The 19,809-nt window shown below is 36.8% G+C and overlaps 1 protein-coding gene across 5 annotated transcripts in view; it reads left to right on the top strand.

Annotated features, from left to right (window-relative positions):
* Ccdc88a (coiled-coil domain containing 88A) overlaps positions 1-19,809 on the top strand; it is a 127,919-nt gene that overhangs the window by 13,975 nt on the left and 94,135 nt on the right. For all 5 annotated transcript variants that reach the window (XM_031341618.1, XM_031341620.1, XM_031341619.1 and 2 more), the window contains exon 3: positions 19,505-19,613. In XM_031341618.1, coding sequence (XP_031197478.1) covers positions 19,505-19,613 — 109 coding nt within the window. The remainder of the gene's footprint in view (positions 1-19,504; positions 19,614-19,809) is intronic.

The raw sequence follows: 19,809 nt of genomic DNA, 5'->3' as shown, positions 1-19,809 counted from the left end.
CCTGTTTTTGGCAGTGTTTTAATAAATATCTTTTAGGGCACAGAGAGTTGGCTTAGCAGTTAAGAGCACAGGTTGCTCTTCCAGAGAACTCGGGTTCAATTCCCAGCATCCACATGACAGCTCACAACTGTCTGTAACTCCAAAGTTGGAAGATCTGACACCCACATATATACACATACAAGCAGGCAGAACATCAGTGTGCATAAAATAAAAATAAATTATTTTTAAAAACCTTTTATCTTGTCTTGAATTGGTGACTTTGTAATTTATAGTTAGTATTAATCTGTTTGAAGTATTTTACTGGTATGTTGAAAATGACAAACCAAATTTTTGTATCAGCAGCCTTTACATTTGTGTCCCTAGACTAGATCCAGAGCACATATATATCCCAAATTACTAATGAAAACAAACCTCCCTGACTTTATCTTAAGGTTCAAGATGGGATGGTGGATTAAAGCTCTACTACAGGGGGCTGGCAAGATGGCTCAGTGATTAAGAGCACTGACTGCTCTTCCAAAGGTCCTGAGTTCAAATCCCAGCAACCACATGGTGGCTCACAACCACCCATAATGAGATCTTATGCTCTCTGGTGTGTCTGAAGACAGCAACAGTGTACTTATCTATAATAATAAATCTTTAAAAAATAAAAGCTCTACCACAGATGAACATACCAAGAACATGAGTTGATTTGTCTAATGTAGAGGTTCTCAAGGTGAGATTGGCAAACCTTAGAGTTGGAAGATTGTCTAAGGTCAGAGTTATTTTTATACTGTTAACATGCTCTTACCCTCTGGGCAGGTTGGACTAGGTATGTGAGTTCAAGACACTTGAGAGACCCTGTCTACAAGTACACAAATAGATGAAACATGTGGGTGAAGCTGTTGTCACCTTGGCATGATCAAGGAATTGTAGCACATTGTGTTTGTGGATGATAGGTTCTTCACATTATGTACTCGTAGTTAAAATTTGCTTTCATATAAAAATGATGCAGCAGTAAAAGTTACTTTTTAGAATTCAGGCTTGTCTTTTGTTTGAGATAGATTCTTGCTTTGCAGCCCAGGCTGTATTGGAAGTCACTGTGTAGCCCAAGCTGACCTTCACTTTATGGTAATCCTCCTCTTCTGTTTCTTAAAATGCTGAGGTTACATGTGTAAGATGCTGTGTCTGGCCAAGCTTGTCTAATTAAAATATGTACTTTTTAAATATTTATTTGTTTTTATTTTGTATGTTATGGTGTTTTTTCATACATGGTGTGTGTGTGTGTATGTGTCTGTGTGTGCCCCACAAAAGTTAGAACAAGAACAAGGTGTCTGGTTCCCTGGAACTGGAGTTACAGACAGTTGTGAGCCAGTGTGAGGCTATTTCACATCCTTTGAAAGAACAGTCAGTGCTCTTAACCATCGAACTAGCTCTCTAGCCCCTAATTAATGTTTAATATGTCTTTTTAATGGAAACTATCCACAAAACACTTGTATTGCATAGTGAAGTATTTTTATCTCTAGGAAATACTTCATGAAATTTTGAATTGCAAACTGAACAAGTCCAGATTTTGTAGGACAGTATTTTTGCTTTGAAGAACAACTGATGGATTGTGATTATTCAGGACAGACATATGTTCCTAAATGCCTTAAACCAAGCTTGTCATTTTAAGGAGAAGAACTAATTGTATTTGTTGCTAAGATGAGGTTTGAGTTATAGAAAACATTGGCATCTCAATATGTAAATGTTAAAGACTTATTTATTTGTTTATTTATTTATTTTTAATGTGTCCTGAGTGTTTTGCCTCCATGCGTGCATGTGTAATGTGTGTCTAAGATCAGAAGTTGAATTCCCTGTAACTGGAGTTAATGAATTTTTGTAAGCTACCATGTGTGTGCTGAGAAGTGATCTTGGGTCCTCTTCAAGAACAAATGTGTGAATTTTTAAAAGGTTTCTAGTAAAATGTCTCACCATTTGGAATATCTACATAATTCAATAAGTCAGTTTTTGTTTTGACACAGTTTCTCTAGAGAGCACAGACTTGACAAAATGATTTTCCTGCCTTAGCCTCCTAAGGCTAGGATTACAAGTGTGTCCCACTATTCCCAGCTGGTATATTTAAAATCACCGGAGCTATAAGAAACCCACGTATATACATGTACTTACGACACTAGATAGATAAGTGAGGTTTGTCTTTCCTTTCTTTTCCTCCTTCCTTCCACCCTTTTCTCTCTCCTCTGTTCTCCTTTCCTCACTACTTTTACCTCTTTCCTTGCCTGTATTGATCCAGTGGACCAATAGGTCTTCATTTCATTGTAAGAAAACTTAAATTTCATTGTCCATATTACAATTAAACTGGTAAGACAGTACTTGTTATTGGATTTTGGGAGTATCTAATAATAATGTCAATGACAGTTTGAAAGGCTGTAATCTATAACAGCATCTTTTTCTGGTTGCCTATTTGTGTGAGGATAGATCTTTTTTCATTTCAAGCAAAACAATGTTTCAACACATTGAATACAGAAACATATAAGAATCTAACTGTCTTCCATCAAGGCAAACACTAAAGACATTTACAGAGATATACAGACTTGTCACCTTCTACTAATCATATTTTTGTTTTAGAGAAAGTAGTTATCATTAATAGTATCATTAATAATTGTGTACAGTAAGTGTTGTTTTAGGAGGATTGATAGTTTTAAAATTTTCCAGCACAATATTAGATATATAAATCACTTATTTCAAATGTTTCATAATTAAATGTAAATGTATGTATTTACAAAATGTAAAATTATCACAATGAAAAACAAAAATTGTATACAACTAATTTTAAGCTAAAGTGGCAGGATCAGGAATATGCACACGTGTTGCTAAAGCACCGATGGCCAAGCATCTAAGTTTAAGTACAAACACAGAACAGATGGACTGAGAGGAGATGCGACAGGCTTGGAGTCTGCGTAGAAGAGCATAATACCATTAAAACTATCAGGTTTCTGTTTTCCATAGTTATTAGCCAATGAATAAATAACGACATAATTCTGGTTTGTACCATCACAGATTTTAAATAAACTATTCATGTCACAAGTTTGCCAACTTTTTCTTTATGTTGTTAATAATAAAATTTATGTATGGTAAGGTAACATGTTTACCTACCTGAATATTCTTTAATTGAAGCTACTGCAACGTGTTGTAAGTAGGTCATTTACAAATAGCTTGTTTGAGGCTCTATTTTACTGGTAAATTGTTTTAATCTCTTACTAGACAAATTTGACCTGTATTGCTAGGCTATTTGTAACTAAAACATTCTTTTTCTTCTTGTAAGAAGAACTGGTTGATTTGTGATTATGTTGGTTTAGAAACAGCTGTGCTTGATTAGAAAGGTATTTGTTTATGCTTCACATACATAATATTTTGTAGCTAATCTTTTTTTAAATGCTTTTCCAAAGATAATTATTTTTAAAAAACAGTATGCTTACAAAAGGATCCTTTAAAAAATTTTTATGATCATTCTAAAATAATCTTTTTTACATTTGAATTATTAAAGGCAGACTGATTAGAATACTTTATAGGCTATATTGTTTTCTTTTACAAATTACAGATTATTTTAAAGAATATTTTACTGAAATTTTTATAAAGATGTATATACATATATATACACACACAACACACACACACACAACGTATACGTTTAAATACAAACTATACAGAGGAACATGTATATTTTTGTCTATTTAAGGTACATTCTTTACAGATTAATTAATTAGTGTCTTGCAACTCTATAAATTCCTAAGGTCAATAATCATAAGGCATAGTATTAATTTCATTAAATATGCACTTCAGATACATATCAGACAAAATTACTAGTATTCGCCCCTAGAAATAAATAAAATGGATAAGATTAATAAAGCAAAAAGACTTCTTGGTTGCTTTTCAGTCTTTTAAAAAAGCATTTTTACCTGATTAAAGGCCTGTAGTGAAAACCCAGTGCTGCTCCTTGCATCTCAGTTCAGTTCTCCAAAAAAAGTTGTAGCTTTTTTGTAAACACTATTTTTTCTGTTAATAGACACAGAGAGACACACAGATGCACACATACTCATCATGCATCATTTTTAGACTTTTATTTTTTATAGTACATTTTATAGTACATAGATAATACATTTGTATTTCTGCTTACCCTGTCCTTCTAACATGGTTATCACAAGACAATAATCATTATCTACATTATGTTACTATATAGTGTTTCATACATACTTGGGTATTCTTTTTCCTAAAGTTACTGAAATCAATATTTTTTGTGTGGTTCTCTATAAATTCATTCTTTAATAGTAAAATATTTTTCATGGGTATAGAATTTGAGGTTCTTGTAGATTGTTTTACCCAAGAGCAATGTTTATCACATAAAGATCACATCCTTGGGATGGAAAGGTTGTTTTCCCTGGCCCTAACATATGGCAGTATAACATGAAATTAGGCATCTATCACATCAGAAACCTGAGCCTTATAATTGAAAGTTTATTGCTCTTTCTTTTTATGCCTAGAGGGGCTTAGTGGCTATCCTGCCTTCCAAGTCCAGAAAGTTTGGTTTTTAGAACTGTGATATAATATCCACTTATTCTAACTAAAAAGGAACCTCTATTTTCACAGTAAAAAAGCATTCAGTTAGATACAGGATAGATTGGAAAGTAAAACTGGAGGGGTTCAGAATGCCTAGGTTCTTTTTTATTCAAACAATTCTACTTTCTGTTAGACTCTTTTTAAAAAAAAAAAGGATTTATTTATTTTTATGTCTATGAGTACACATTGTAGCTGTACAGATGGTTGTGAGCCTTCATCTGGTTGTTGGGAATTGACTTTTAGGACCTCTGCTCACTCTGGAAGACCCTGCTCGCTCAGGCCCAAAGATTTATTTATTATTATAAATAAGTACACTGTAGCTGTCTTCAGACGCACCAGAAGAGGTCATCAGATTTCATTATGGGTGGTTGTGAACCACCATGTAGTTGCTGGGATCTGAACTTAGGACCTTCAGAAGAGCAGTTGGTCCTCTTACCCACTGAGCCATCTCACCAGCCCTCTGTTAGACTCTTCTTAACAAGTTTTCTAGATCATAGAAATTTCCTCAGATCTCATGTGTGTACTTAAAAGATTTGTAGATACAAAGGAGTTTTAATAAAACAAAATGTTTTCCTGTTTCTTGAAGATCCTTACTAAATATAAAGGTTACTTTTAAGTATTAAAGTACTTTCCCCTCATCCCTCCCTCCTTTTTTTTCATTTTCTAGTTTAAGTTGTTGTTTTCATTTTCTCTCTAGTTTCTAAAGTAACTTATCTCTTATCATTAATATATAAAAGTATTGGGGATGCTGAGACCCTGAACACTCGGGAGGCTGTGGTGGGAGGATTAGGAGTTTGAAGCTAGCTTGGGCTACATAATGAGATCCTATGTCAAAAAAGCAACTCCCCTTTTATATATCTAGAATTATCTTGATTGTTAAAGACAGTTTTGCTCATAAGCTAATTTTTTAAAAAAACCTTAAGACCTAAAAGTTGTTTTTAATGTAAGTTCTTAAAAAGTTTTGGTCAAACCAGAACTGAAGGTATAAATAGGTGCAAGTTCTTAGAAGAGCAAAAGAATGTTGAGATTCCATGTATAAAGTGCCAGGCATAAAAGTTAAAAAGGAAGCTTCAAACTTTGAGATCTGGGTAAATGCATGTTCATGTTCAGAATTATACTATAATGTATATGGGATGATATGCTAAGTATGTACAATTATTTTAACATCTGTACATTTTCAGTGGTGATAATGAAACTTTATTGTTAGATTTAAGTATCTATATTCATAATAAAGCATCAGTGTGATGAACTGGCGGGAAAAGCAAGTACATCATCTTTGACTGCTTACTGTGAGACAATTGGAAGACCTCAAATAATGCGATAGACAGTGATTTATTATTCACTTGGGCCTTATAGCGAAGACTGATGGAACCTTCCTATTGGCCTTTTGTTTTCCTCAAAGATCTTGTAAAAGATAAAACAGTATAAACTAAACAAACTTAATAGATCTAAGCAGATTATAAGTTTGGAATTCAGCTTTCTGATTTATATTATATCTAGGTATCAATAAAATAGTTTCTAGTTCTAAACAATGGGCAGTATATACATACAAACATATAAGAAATGTATAAAGGGCTTCAAATATATAATACAAATTTATATGAAAGATAGAAGGTGGCTAGAGAGCTATAGCATTTACTGAATGCTTATGATTTCAAGTAAAGTTTTTGTTTGTATCTGTGTGTATGTATGTTTACCATAGGTATATCTAAATATTTTGTTACCAGGTTTGTTTCCAAAATTAAAAATACACTTTTATACACTAAGTAATACGACCAGTATAGTAGGTATTTAAGTATTCTTTTTCTATCTTTTCTTTTTTAACTCACTGTCTAAAAATGTTTTGGAGTTGAACACACAGAACGAGATTCCCCTCCAGATTTCTGTGATTTTACCAGTGACTTCCTGATCATGTTTCTGTTTGTATTTGTTTGCTATGATATGTAGTCTGACTTTTGTGACAAAGGACCATTATTTTTATAAACAAGTAGTTCTTACTGGTATTTTTACTTCAGAGACTTAACAGCTCTTCTGTTTTAATTCTCATTTGCCTTGGCTGTTTTAAGTATTCATTGTTTCCTTGTAGTAAGCATGGATCAGTCACAGTTAAGGTTTAGCCTGTCTTAGCACTATTCAGTATTTCCTTTGCAGATGCCGTAACTGTGGTTTAGGAATCTTGCTATTCAGTGGAATAACTGTCTTTAACAATTACTTTGTGTGAGACAAAAACTTGAGTGGGAATGACTCTTTCAGACTGCCAAGTAAGATTAAAGAATGACAAATTAATACTTAGTATTTAAAAAGCAACTATTGAAAAAAAGATTAAGAAAACCCTGTGTGGGATGTGTGTGTGTGTGGGGGGGGGTATTTGTGTGCGTGCACTCACCCACATGGTGGTACTGCACACTTTTAATCCCTGCACTTGTGAGACAGAAGCAGGCAGATCTGAGTTTGTGGCCATCCTGGTTTACAGAGCTAGTTCTAAGAGACAAAGCCTGTCTCAAAATAAACAAACAAACAAACAAAAATTAAACCCTGTGTGATTATTTATTTTTATTTATCCCACAATATTTGTGTCTGGATTATGCTATCTCCTAAAAATAAAATGTTAATAAGATACTTTGATTCTGTCAAGAAGCTTTCAGGTTAAATGAAGGACCAAGAGTCAGAAAAACATAGGATAAAATTATGTTTCAAATTAGGGAATAATTATTATACTATGTCTTAGACCTGAGAGAATGTATATTCTTGAGATTTTGAGGGTGTGTTTTAGGAAATGTAACAGTGTAATTCTCCATATTAACATGTAGGAATTGGAGAAGGCCCTGACAAAGAGAAGTCCTGGTTAAATGTGTGTTATTGATAAGAGCTGGCCATGTCAAGAACCCTAGAGCCTCAGACCCATGGAGGAATGGCAGAGCCTCTGGTCTAAGTATGGATGTTGACAGTGTATGCAGAAAATGTCTTCCATGGTTTTCTTCCCTTGGACGTCTATGACCAAAGAAAGACTGTTTTCCTACAGAGACTACTCTTACCAAGATTAGCTGAACCCTGCCTTCTTGTTTATCTGTATGTAATAACTCTACCTTCTTGTTTGCTGTATGCAATAACCCCACCTGTAGTAAAATCCATCTGAGCTGGAGTGCTGAGGTTTCTCTAGTTGAGAACCCAGAGAAACAGATTGTCTGTCTGTCTGTCTGTCTGTCTTTTACTCATTCCCTTGTGTTCCCCCCACCCCTAGTTAGATCTACCCTGGTAGCCATGCTGAACATGGCAATAGCATACTTAAAGGAGAAGGATCAGACTGGATTTCAAAAATAGGCCTTCATGTGGGAGTTGGGTATATCATTAATAAATAATGTTGAGGTAATTGGCTATCAATATAGAAAAGCTACAAATTTTCTTTAGGAACCTTTAAGAAGATTGACTAGTAGACAATGCTTAAGAATCAATTTAGCTGGATTGCTAAAGAACATTACACAAAATTTGTATATATAGTGATATTCTACTACCAAGTATATTAGTTAGTTTTGTTTATCCAGAGACCAATATACTCAAGGATGAAAGGTGTCTCTTAATTTATGGTTCCAGAGAGTTCTGTTAATGTTTGGTCCCATGTTCTTAGGTAACATCATGGCACTGGGGGTATGTTGTGGATGATAACTTTTTATATGTTAAAGCAGAAAGATAAACTAGGCATAATATATGTAAAAGGACCTGCCCCCATTGACATAGTTCTCCACCTCCCAAAGTTTTCAGAACCTTCTAAAATAACATAATTATCTGGGAATTAAGTGTTCAGAATACACGCTGGAGGAAAGACTCAAACCATAGCATTCTTCCCTATGCACTCAGTGGCACATGGTCATTTCATAATGCAAAATGCATCTAATCTCAAACATTCAACATTATTCAAAGTCTCCTCTAAGACTCGAGGCAAGCATGCATAAAACGATAAAAGTAGAAGTACTTGTTGAGAAGGGTTTCCTAAACTGATTTCCTTACTTCATTCATTTGCTGTTGTTTGAGTGCTCTGTGTACTTACCTCCGCACCCCTGTGTGTGCCTGTGTGCTTGTATGTGTGTGTGTGTGTGTGTGTGTGTGTGTGCATGTCCATGGCTGGTGCCTACAGAGGTTAGATGAGGGCATTGGGTTCCTGGAAGTGAGTTACAGGTAGTTGTGAGTCACTCCTATGGGTGCTGGGAACCAAATTAGGGATCTCTGTAAAAGCATCAAGTACCCTTAATCACTGAACACCTATTCAGGCAGTCAGTAATCTCTTTTTAAAAGTGGAAATTTGAAATATTTTTTTCTCATTTCAGCAACCTTACTTTGATTTCTAGTATTGAGTTGTTATGAACTTGTAGAGAAGTTATTGTGGGTTTCATTTTGTTGTTTTTGTCTTTTTATTTTTGAGCATCTGTATCAACATTTTAGTAGCGAAAAAGGGAATGAGAAGAATATAAGGGGGTATAAAGAAAAAATTAGAAGTAAAATATTTGAATTGTAGGTATGAAAAGTAGTAAAGTTTTGTAGAATAGTTGAAGAGACAGTTACAGAAATAAATGCCTTTTCATACAAGATACAAATTAAAGCCTGATCTATTAATAAAGTACAACAGTGCATATTTAAAAAGTAAAAATGAAGCTGAGCAGTGGTGGCACACACCTTTAATCCCATTGCTTGGGAGGCAGAGAAAGGCTGATATCTCTGAGTTTAAGGCCAACTTGCTCTACAGAGTGAGTTCTAGGAGAGATTTGTTATGTAGAGAAACTCTGTCTCAAGACAACAATGAAATAAAAATAAAAATTAGTTGTTTTATTAAAGAGTAATGAGAAATAGAAGTTATTGTAATCTTAGTCCTCCTTCCTTCCTAGTTGGGTGATAGTTTTTTTTTTTTGTCAAATCTCTACATATGTGTGGACTGCTGTTTGCAGTAATGCAAGCAAGTTAAGTAAGCATGTCCTTGCATATATGAAAGGGATTTCTGTGATCAAATTTGCCTTTTGCCAGAATCTCCCTGATTGAGATCCCTCCCTGCCTGTAAATTATAACCTTGTCTCTGGTGTTCTGAGAAACATTTTTTACAAGCAAGTTTTATTTTATTTCATGACTGAGACTCTGCTCACCTGTGTTTGTTTGTTATTGAGAGGTTACTAACCTTGCTCCTGCTGTACGAGATTCCACACCATACCCTGCACTGCCATAGCTTATTCAGGCAATGGTGATGGTGACTGGGGAACAGGAAGCTGTTGTCTTCCCTAATGAGTATTTCCTTGACAATTTGAGAAGCTCTGCTTGAGGTTCTAGTGCCACATTTCTGTCTCCATAGCTGCCATTGCTACAGTAATTTCTTTATATGCAACCTATATCTCATCTCTGACTGTGTCTGTAGCCTGAAGTGGCTCTCATGGTGCCTGGAAGACCATTTCTCTGGCATCTACTGCTGACTCTGGTCTGGCACAAGCAGCTTGGTGTAGGTAGGTGTCAGTTGGCTGCTGGTTTGCAAACAAAGTCACATCTATGCTTATTTTCGTTGGCTTGTTTTCTCTCTTTTAAAAATATTTATTTTTATTTTATGTCTGAGTATTTTGCCCGCTTGTGTGTTTGTGCACCATGTATGTTCATTGCACACAGAGGGTATCAGATCAGCTGGAACCAAACTTAAGGACAGTTGTGAGTCACCATGTGAGTATAGGAAATTGAAGTGGAATCATATGGAACAGAGCTGCAAGTGCCATCTTTCCAGCACTATCATTTGATTTGTAAGATAAGATCAATTCTGAATGGGGTGAGATGGAATCTAAGTAGTTTTAAGTTTTGTATGCCTGATGATATTGAATATCTTAAAGTATTTCCCATTAATATTTCTTTGGTTTTGCAATTTAAAAAATAGTATTTGTATGCAATGGGCCTCATTTTTTAACTGGGTTGTTTGGTTTTTTGTTGTTTAGTTCTCCCAGTGCTTGGGAGGCAGAGGCAGGTGGATTTCTGAGTTCAAGGCCAGCCAGGTCTACAGAGTGAGTTACAGGACAGCCAGGGCTACACAGAGAAACCCTGTCTTGAAAAAAAAAAAAAAAAAAAGCATGTACCATGACTCCCTGGTGGCCTTTTACTTTCATGGTTAAGTTTATTCCAAGGTTTTCTGTTTGTTTTTTTGTTTGTCTGTTTGTTTGTTTTGTATTGGTTTTTAAGCTAGTGAGAATAGGATTATTTCCTCGGTTTCTTTCACAGAATGTTTATCATTGCTATTGGAAGGCTACTGTTTTTTGTATGTTCATGTTCTATCATGTCACTTTGCTGAATGTGCTTAACAGCTGTAGTTTAGTTTTCTTTGGGGTTCTTGATGTATAGAATCATGTGATATACAAATAAAGTTATTTTGACTTCTGTTTGTACCTTTTATATAAATTACTAAATTACTGCTCCCAATAAGACTTGAAAAGTAGTGGAGGGAATGGACATCCTTAATGGAATACCTTTGAGTTTTTCTTCATTTAATGTGATGTTTCTTGTTCATGGACTTGTATATGTACCATTATTATGTTGAGATGTGTTCTGTGTTTCTAGTCTCCCTAGGACTTTTTTCTGAAAGAGTGTTGGATTTTGTCAAAGTAGTAGGTCTTTTGCATTTACTGACATGATTTATGATTTCTGTTCATGAGTCCATTTATTTGGTGGATTACTTTATTGATTTACAGTTGTTGATCCATCCTTGCATCTGTGGAATGAAGTGACATGGTTCATAATCTTTTTGAGTATTTTTTGAGACAAGGTTTTACTCTGTGGAATTCACGGAGCTCTACCTGGCTCTGCCTCCTAAGTACTAGGATTAAAGTCATATACCAATAGGCCTAGCTTGATATGTTCTTGAAATCTTTTTATAATAAGAAATTTTGATCTGTATTTGTCAAGGAGATTGCTTATAATTTTGATTGTATCTTTATCTGGTCTTGCTATCAGTTTAATTCTGGCTTAATTTGTGTAAAAGTATTTCTAATTCTCCTGATGTAATTTTCATCTCTGAGGCTTACTACCTCAGTCTGCTAACCTACTAGGCGTAGGCCTGGAAACTCTGCAGTATTATCTAGGCCTAGAATTTTTCAGTCTCTGAGACTTACTGATGAATAAGTTCACCCATTCCTAGTTTTTCTGGACTCTGATTCAACACAGCTGTTCTGGCTCAAAATCTTCGCCAAATCTTAATCTTCAGGCTCCTTCTCATTCTCTGACTCTCTGTCTTCACCTGTGTCTAGCTTGTTCTCTCTCTGCAACCTGCCTCTGAACAACTGTTCCATTAAATGCCTCCATCCGGGGAATGGCAGGGCCAATAAGTGGGAGAGGGTGGGGTGGCAAGCAGGGGGAAGGGGGAGGCAATAGGGGTTTGTTCTTGTTGTTTTTTGTTTTGTTTTGGAGGGGAAACTGGGAAAGGAGAAATCATTTGGCGTGTAAATAAAGAAAATATCTAATAAAAAAAAAGAAAAGGAAAAAAAAAAGCCTCCTTCCCCCACCCACCCCCTCTCTGCACTGCCCTCTTAAGTAGCTTCCCTTTCCTCTCTCTCCTCATGAGAGTTGGGCATATCCTATTCTATCAAATCTTTCTCAGATTTGTCATTTTGTCTGCCACTCAATTAGGCATCACTTTCAAACTTGGATGCTTATTTCTACAAACTAATTTTATGTTCATTGTTTAGGATTAAAGTGTGTACTAAGTGTGTGTCTATTACAGCCAGTGGGATTAAAGGTGTGTGTTAAGGACTGAGCCACACCACTAGAAGAAACAGGTATGTTCAGTAAATAACACAATCTTGGGGTTTACAATGTGACCAAATACCCTACAACAAAACTGGAAGCGTTTCTTTTCTATTATTGTGTACTAACTTAGGAAGCATACTTTTCACTTCTTTAAAGGTATGGTTCTGTGGTGACTCCATCTTGACCTGGAGTTTTTGTCAGGTTTTTTTAGTTGCTGCTTCACTTACATTGTTTGTGATTGATCTGTTTAAATTTTTTTAATCTTTTGATTTAACATATTAAGTTGTAGCGAAGAATTAGTTAAACCCCTTTGGCTCCCTGTGGATTGTGAACATCCTTTAAAATCTTTATTTCATCTCTGCTATCCCAGACCCAACCTGGAAAGTGGCCCCTAGGGCCACTGATTTTACATGCATGTGGACCTTTAAGTTTCATCTTTCTGCATCCCTGCCATGGCGATTCTCTTCTCCTCTCTCAGTCCCTTGTCCATGCAAATCTAAAGGTCCTGCTCTGTCTCCCTGCTCTGCCATTGTCTGTACAGCAATTCTTTATTATCAGTTGAAGCCAGATGGGGGCAGGGACCTGCAGGTCTGGAGGTGAGGCTTTTGGGAATCAAAATAAGACAAAGCATTAGAACTAACCTAACAGTAGGTCATATACATTTAGAAACTCATTCATTTCTTTTATGTTTTCAGACTTGTTGGACTATACATTTTAAAAGTATATCCATGATATTGTTGGTATTATCTGTAGTATCTTTGTCTCTAATCTTGTTAATTTGAGTCTTTCCTTTCTTGGTTAATTTGTCTAAGGGTTATCAAGCTCATTTTTTTTCCAATGGACAAACTTTCATTGTTTTCTTTTTTTTTAAATTGGATATTTTATTTGTTTACATTTCAAATGTTATCCCCTTTCTGGGTTTCCCCTCTGCAAACTCCCTATCCCATCCACCTTTACCCTGCTTTTATGAGGGTGCTCCCTTACCCACCCACTCCAGCCTCACAACCCTGGCATTCCTCTACACTAGGGCATCAACCTTCACAGAACCAAGGACTACCCCTTGCATTGATGCCAGATGAGTCCCCTTCAGCTCCTTCAGTCCTTCCCCTGACTCCTCCATTGGGGGTCCCTGAGCACAGTCCGATGGATGGCTGTGAGCATCCTCATCTGTATTGGTCAGGATCTGGCAGAGCCTCTCAGGAGACAGCTATATCAAACTCCTATCAGCAGGCACTGCTTGGCATCCGCAATAGTGTCTGGGTTTAGTGTCTGCATGTGGGATGAATCCCCAGGTGGGGCAGTCTGTGGATGGCCACTCTTTGTCCCTGTATTTCCTTTAGACAGGAGCAATTCTGGATTAAAATTTTGGAGATGGGTGGGTGGCCCCATTCCTCAATCAGGATGCCATGCCTAACCACTGGATATGGTCTCCACAGGTTCTTCCTCCCCTTTGTGGGATATTTCAGCTAATGTCATCCCCGTGGGGTCTTGGGAGGCTCTTGCTTTTCTGGCATCTGGGACTTTCTGGTTGCTACCCCTAGTTCCCCATCACCTATTGCTACACACCTCTGTTCAATTTCCTGACCCTCTGTACATCTTCTCTATCCTCTCATACCTGATTCTTCCCCTCTTTTCACCTCCTCCTCCTCTCTCTCTCCCAAGTCCCTCCCACCCTCCACTTCCCTCTATTATTTTGTCCCCCTTCTAAGTAGGACTGAAGCATCCACTCTTTGGTCTTCCTTCCTCTTGAGCTTCATGTGGTCCATGAGTTGTACCTTGGGTATTCCACAATCTTTGCCTAATAGCAAAGAGTGAGTACATACCATGTGTGGTCTTTTGTGACCGAGTCACCTCACTCAAGATGATATTTTCTAGATCCATCCATTTGTCTGTGAATTTCGTGAAGTTATTGTTTTTAATAGCTGAGTAGTATTCCATTGTGTAAATATACTGTAGTTTCTGTATCCATTCCGTGCTTGAGGGACATCTGGGTTGTTCGCAGATCCTGGCTATTATAAACATGGCTGCTATGAACATAGTAGAGCATATGTCCTTGTTGTATGTTTGAGCAACTTTTGGGTATATGCCCAGGAGTGGTATAGCTGGGTCCTCAGGTAGTATTTACTATGTCCAATTTTCTGAGGCACTGCCAGACTGATTTCCAGAGTGGTTGTACCAGCTTGCAATCCTATTAGCAATGAAGGAGTGTTCTTTCTCCAAATCCTCACCAGCATCCGCTGTCACCTGAGTTTTTGATCTTAGCCATTCTGACTGGTGTGAGGTGGAATCTCAGGGTCATTTTGATTTGCATTTCACTGATGACTAAGGATGTTGAACATTTCTTTGTGTGCTTCTCTGCCATCTGAGTTTTCTCAGGCAAGAATTCTCTGTTTAGCTCTGTTCTCCATTTTTTGATAGGGTTATTTGGTTCTCTGGAGTATCCAGTCTATTATTCTGTCTTTTTATTGGGGAATTGAGTCCATTGATGTTAAGCGATACTAAGGAATAGTGATTGTTGCTTCCTGTTATTTTTGTTAGAGGTGAAATTATGTTTGTGTGGCTATCTTCTTTTGGGTTTGTTGAAAGAAGATTATTTTCTTGCCTTTTTTAGGGTGTAGTTTCCCTCCTTGTGTTTGAGTTTTCCATCTGTTATCCTTTGTACAGATGGATTTGTGGAGTGAGATTGTGTAAATTTCGTTTTGTCATGGAATATCTTGGTTTTTCCATCTATGTTAATTGAGAGTTTTGCTGGGAACAGTAGCCTGGGCTGACATTTGTGTTCTCTTTGGGTCTATATATCTGCCCAGGATCTTCTAGCTTTCATAGTCTCAGGTGAGAAGTCTGATGTAATTCTGATAGGTCTGCCTTTATAAGTTACTTGACCATTTTCCCTTACTGCTTTTAACATTCTTTCTTTGTTTAGTGCATTTGGTGTTTTGGTTATTATGTGAAAGGAGGAAATTCTTTTCTGGTCCAGTCTATTTGGAGTTCTGTAGACTTCTTGTATGTTCATGGGCATCTCTTTCTTTAAGTTAGGGAAGTTTTCTTCTATAATTTTGTTGAAGATATTTACTGGCCCTTTAAGTTGGAGGTCTTCACTCTCTTCTATATCTATTATCCTTAGGTTTGGTCTTCTCATTGTGTCCTGGATTTCATGGATGTTTTGGGTTAGGAGCTTTTGGCAGTTTGCATTTTCTTTGACTGTTGTGTCAATGTTTTCTATGGTATCTTCTGCACCTGAGATTCTCTTTTCTATCTCTTGTATTCTGTTGGTGATGGTTGCATGTATGACTCTTGATCTCTTTCCTAGGTTTTCTATCTCCAGGTGTGATTTCCTTTGTGATTTCTTTATTGTTTCTATTTCCATTTTTAGATCCTGGATGGCTTTGTTCAATTCCTTCACCTTTTTGGTTGTGTTTTCCTGCAATTCTTTAAGGGATTTTAGTTTTTCCTCCTTAAGGGCTTCTACCTCTACCTGTGTTTGCCTGTGTTTCTTTAAGGCAGTTATTTATGTTCTTCTTAAAGTCTTCTATCATCATCATGAGATGTGATTTTAAATCAGAGTCTTGCTTTTCTGGTGTGTTGGGGTATCCAGGGCTTGCTGTAGTGGGAGAACTGGTGATGCCAGTTCCTGTTGCTTATGTTCTTGCCCTTGCCTCTCATCATCTGGTTATCTGTGATGTTAGCTGGTCTTGCTGTCTCTGACTGTGGCTTGTCCCTCCTGCAAGCCTGTGTGTCAGTACTCCTGGGAGACTAGCTCTCTCCTGGCAGTATTTGGGTATGGATAGCTATGGCACAAGGTCAGTTCCTGGTACAGACAGAAACCAGAAGCCATTGTTTTCTTTTAAAAACTGAGCAAGCTGGGTTTATTGGAGTAAGCAGAGTGAGTGGGGTGGACTGGAGGGAGCAGAAGTCCTAAATTCAATTCCCAACAACCAGATGAATGCTTACAACTATCTGTACAGCTACAATGTGTACTCATATACATAAAATAAATAACTCTTTTTAAAAAAATATTTTTTCTTTATTATTATTTTGTTTTGATTTCTATCTTGATCTTATTTTGTCTACTAGTTTTGAGCTTGGTTTTTCTTTATTCTTTTCAAAGCCTTGAAAATATTTATTTATTTGGGATTTTTTTTTATTTTTGTGATCTGGACCCTTGGAGCTGTGAATTCTCTCTTCAGACTGCCTCTTCTGTTGTTTTCCCCACTGTTGATGTCTAGCTTTATAGTCTTTTGGTGAGACAAAATACATGAAATTACTTTATTATCCTACATGTTGAGACAGAGTTATGTCCTAGTATGTGATTGCTGACAAAAATGTCTGTTCTGCAGTATTTGAATTGAATGTTTTATATATGTGTATTTAACTATATTTAACCTATAGTATTGTTTAACTCCATTATTTAACTTCTTTATTCCTTTCTTGCTTGGATAACTTGTTGAGGGTAGGGTATGGAAGTCACCTACTATTACTGTCTTAGAGTTAATCTGTGATTTTAAATCTAGTTTGTTTCATGAAATTGGGTACACCCGTGTTTTGTATGTATGTTTTGAATGACAGATTGTTTTCCTTAATCATTATGAAGTGACCTCTATCACTTCTAATCTGTGTTGTTCTATTTTGTCATATATCAAATAGGGACTCTTGCTCATTTCCTGATTCCATTCAGTTTGAATATCTTTGTTCATCTTTCATCTTAAGGTGGTATCTAATTTTGGTGGTGAGGCATTTTTCTTGGAGGTGATACAGAGAGTCATGTTTTCTGGCCCAATATGCAAGTTTATGTCTTTAGATGTGGAAGTTGAGTCTTGTTAATCATAATTTTTAAAAGTTTTATATTCATTCCTTTCATGTTCTTGATTTTGTTGTGTTTCTTAGTCTTTGGTTCTGGTGGACCAGCCCCTTCATGCCCTTCATGCTGGCTAATGAGAGGCAAGGCCAGCTCATCACAGTACTCAGACATCCACATGGTCTCAGGTGGCAGCCCAGGGCATAGACATTGACACAGATCCCTGCTACCATAGGACCACAGACCCAGACATAGCCCTTAACATCAGCCCAGGCCAGGATGCTAACCATGGTTTCAGGTATCAGCACAGGTCACTCAGATCAGGGGCCCCTGGCATCAGTGTGGCCCCTGGATATCAGCATGGGGTTCAGGCAGCAGCCTGGACTGTTGACATCTAAATAGATCAATGGTAACACAGGCCACAGACATCAGCATAGACCCCAGTTGCACAGGTTCCTTATACTCACCTGTTCCTTACCATCATTGCCTCCAATTCCATTTTCCTCCACAGTGCACAGAACTTTAGGCTTTGCTTTCTTTCCTATTTTTCTACCATGTTCTCCATCTTTCCCATCTCTTCATCATACATTCACCCATTGTAGTTGTATTAGTCAGGGTTTCTATTCCTGCACAAACATCATGACCAAGAAGCAAGTTGGGGAGGAAAGGGTTTATCCAGCTTACACTTCCACATGGCTGTTGATAACTAGAGGAAGTCGGGACTGGAACTAAGGCAGGTCAGGAAGCAGGAGCTGATGCAGAGGCCATGGAGGGATGTTCCTTACTGGCTTGCTTCCCCTGGCTTGCTCAGCCTGCTTTCTTATAGAACCCAAGACTTCCAGCCCAGGGATGGCACCACCCACAAGGAGCCCTACCCCCTTGATCACTAATTGAGAAAATGCCCCACAGCTGGATCTCATGGAGGCACTTCCCCAAGTGAAACTCCCTTCTCTGTGATAACTCCAGCCTTTGTCAAGTTGACACACAAAACCAGTCAGTACAGTAGTGGACATGGGGCTGGGCTTATGGGTTTCTTTTTTTTTTTAGTGCTAGTTTTATTATATTTATTTTTATCCTTCCCCTTCATGTGTGCTATTGGTATTGACTATTAGACCTCAGCATTGTCACCAAGTACTCTACAACTTTGCTACACTCCAAGGCTTCTAGTAACTATTCTAAAATCCTGTCTGTAATTTCTCGTTTTCTCATTTCTAAGTGTGTTTTTTGACTGTTTCTATTTTTTCCAGGTCATGGATCGCTTTTCTTTTTGTTGTATTTAGTAATTTTTTATTGTATGATGGATTATTAGGACCATTATATTTTGTCCCAAAAACCTTGTAGTATTTAGACTCCACCCTTCAATGGGTGATCAATATCTTTCTTGAGGTTGTCTTACTTGCCCAATAAACTAGCTTATAGCTTCTGTTCTCGCCATAATCTTCTACTCTAACAGAACCTTTTCTTTTTTTTATTTGTTTGATTTTTTGGTTTTCGAGACAGGGTTTCTCTGTGTAGCCCTGGCTGTCCTGCTACTCACTCTGTAGACCAGGCTGGCCTCGAACTCAGAAATCCGCCTGCCTCTACCTCCCAAGTGCTGGGTTTAAAGGCGTGCGCCACCACCGCCCGGCCTTTTTTTTTTTTTTTTTTATGTGTATGGGTACCATGTGTGTGCAGGTACTTGGCAGAGGCCAGAAGTGGGCATCTCTGGGACTGGAATTACAGACAGTTGTGAGCTACCACTGGGTGTTGGGAATCAAATCCTGGTTCTCTGGAAGAACAGCCAGTACTCCTAACTACTGAGCCATCTCTCCAGCCCTAGTCTCACTTTTCAGTTTCTCATTTTTAACTCTTTTTAACTCTGCTTTTCTACTGTAATTTTTCTTTAAAATATGTATTGTTTTGTTTTAATCAATTCAAAAAACTTATACAAGATAAAGGTTCTAACTTCTGTTATCTACTTCATTCATTTTTTAGAAAGTTTTTCTGGGTTATTTCCTAAAGAAGGAGAATCCACATTGCTGAATAAGGATAAACAGCCACTTGGGTTAATAACCTGTATTTTGACTTATTTGTTTAAGTGGATTTGTTTTGAGAGGATGGAATTAGGAGGCTATTTCTACCAGGAATAAAAAGTAACAGAAAAACAGGGATATTTTGGCTTCAGATATATATTTCTACTAATTAAGGCATATTGGATGTATCAATATTAGTTAGAAGCACAGAATAAATAAGAAAGTAGTAATTTGTTGTTATGCATCACTTATTAGCACAAATGACTACATAATCTTTAAAAGAAACTGTTATATTTCATTGGGTTTCTGTATAATTAAGAAGCTTTTCTTTCCTCTACATTTCTTTCAGTAATCCTAAGTCGGAGAGTCAACGAGTAAATAAAAAAGTCAACAATGATGCTTCACTTAGAATTCACAATCTGTCCATTTTAGTGAAACAGATAAAATTTTATTATCAGGTAAGTGGCCTTTTCTTTTTAAAATAATATTTTAATAACAATGTCCATGTTTATATTTAAAATTAATGTTATTGAGAACTTGCATAAATATTAGCCTACTTAAATTACAATTATATATTCTTTGTTTCTTTTGTTATAGTGATGTTTGTATTCTCTTCCAATTACTTTTTGCTTGATATCAACTTTGTCAAAATTA

Source organism: Mastomys coucha, unplaced genomic scaffold (assembly GCF_008632895.1).
Source record: "Mastomys coucha isolate ucsf_1 unplaced genomic scaffold, UCSF_Mcou_1 pScaffold22, whole genome shotgun sequence".
NCBI classification, from domain to species: domain Eukaryota; kingdom Metazoa; phylum Chordata; class Mammalia; order Rodentia; family Muridae; genus Mastomys; species Mastomys coucha.
The sequence above is the reverse complement of the archived record's forward strand: the minus strand, read 5'-3'. Positions and strand labels throughout refer to the sequence as shown.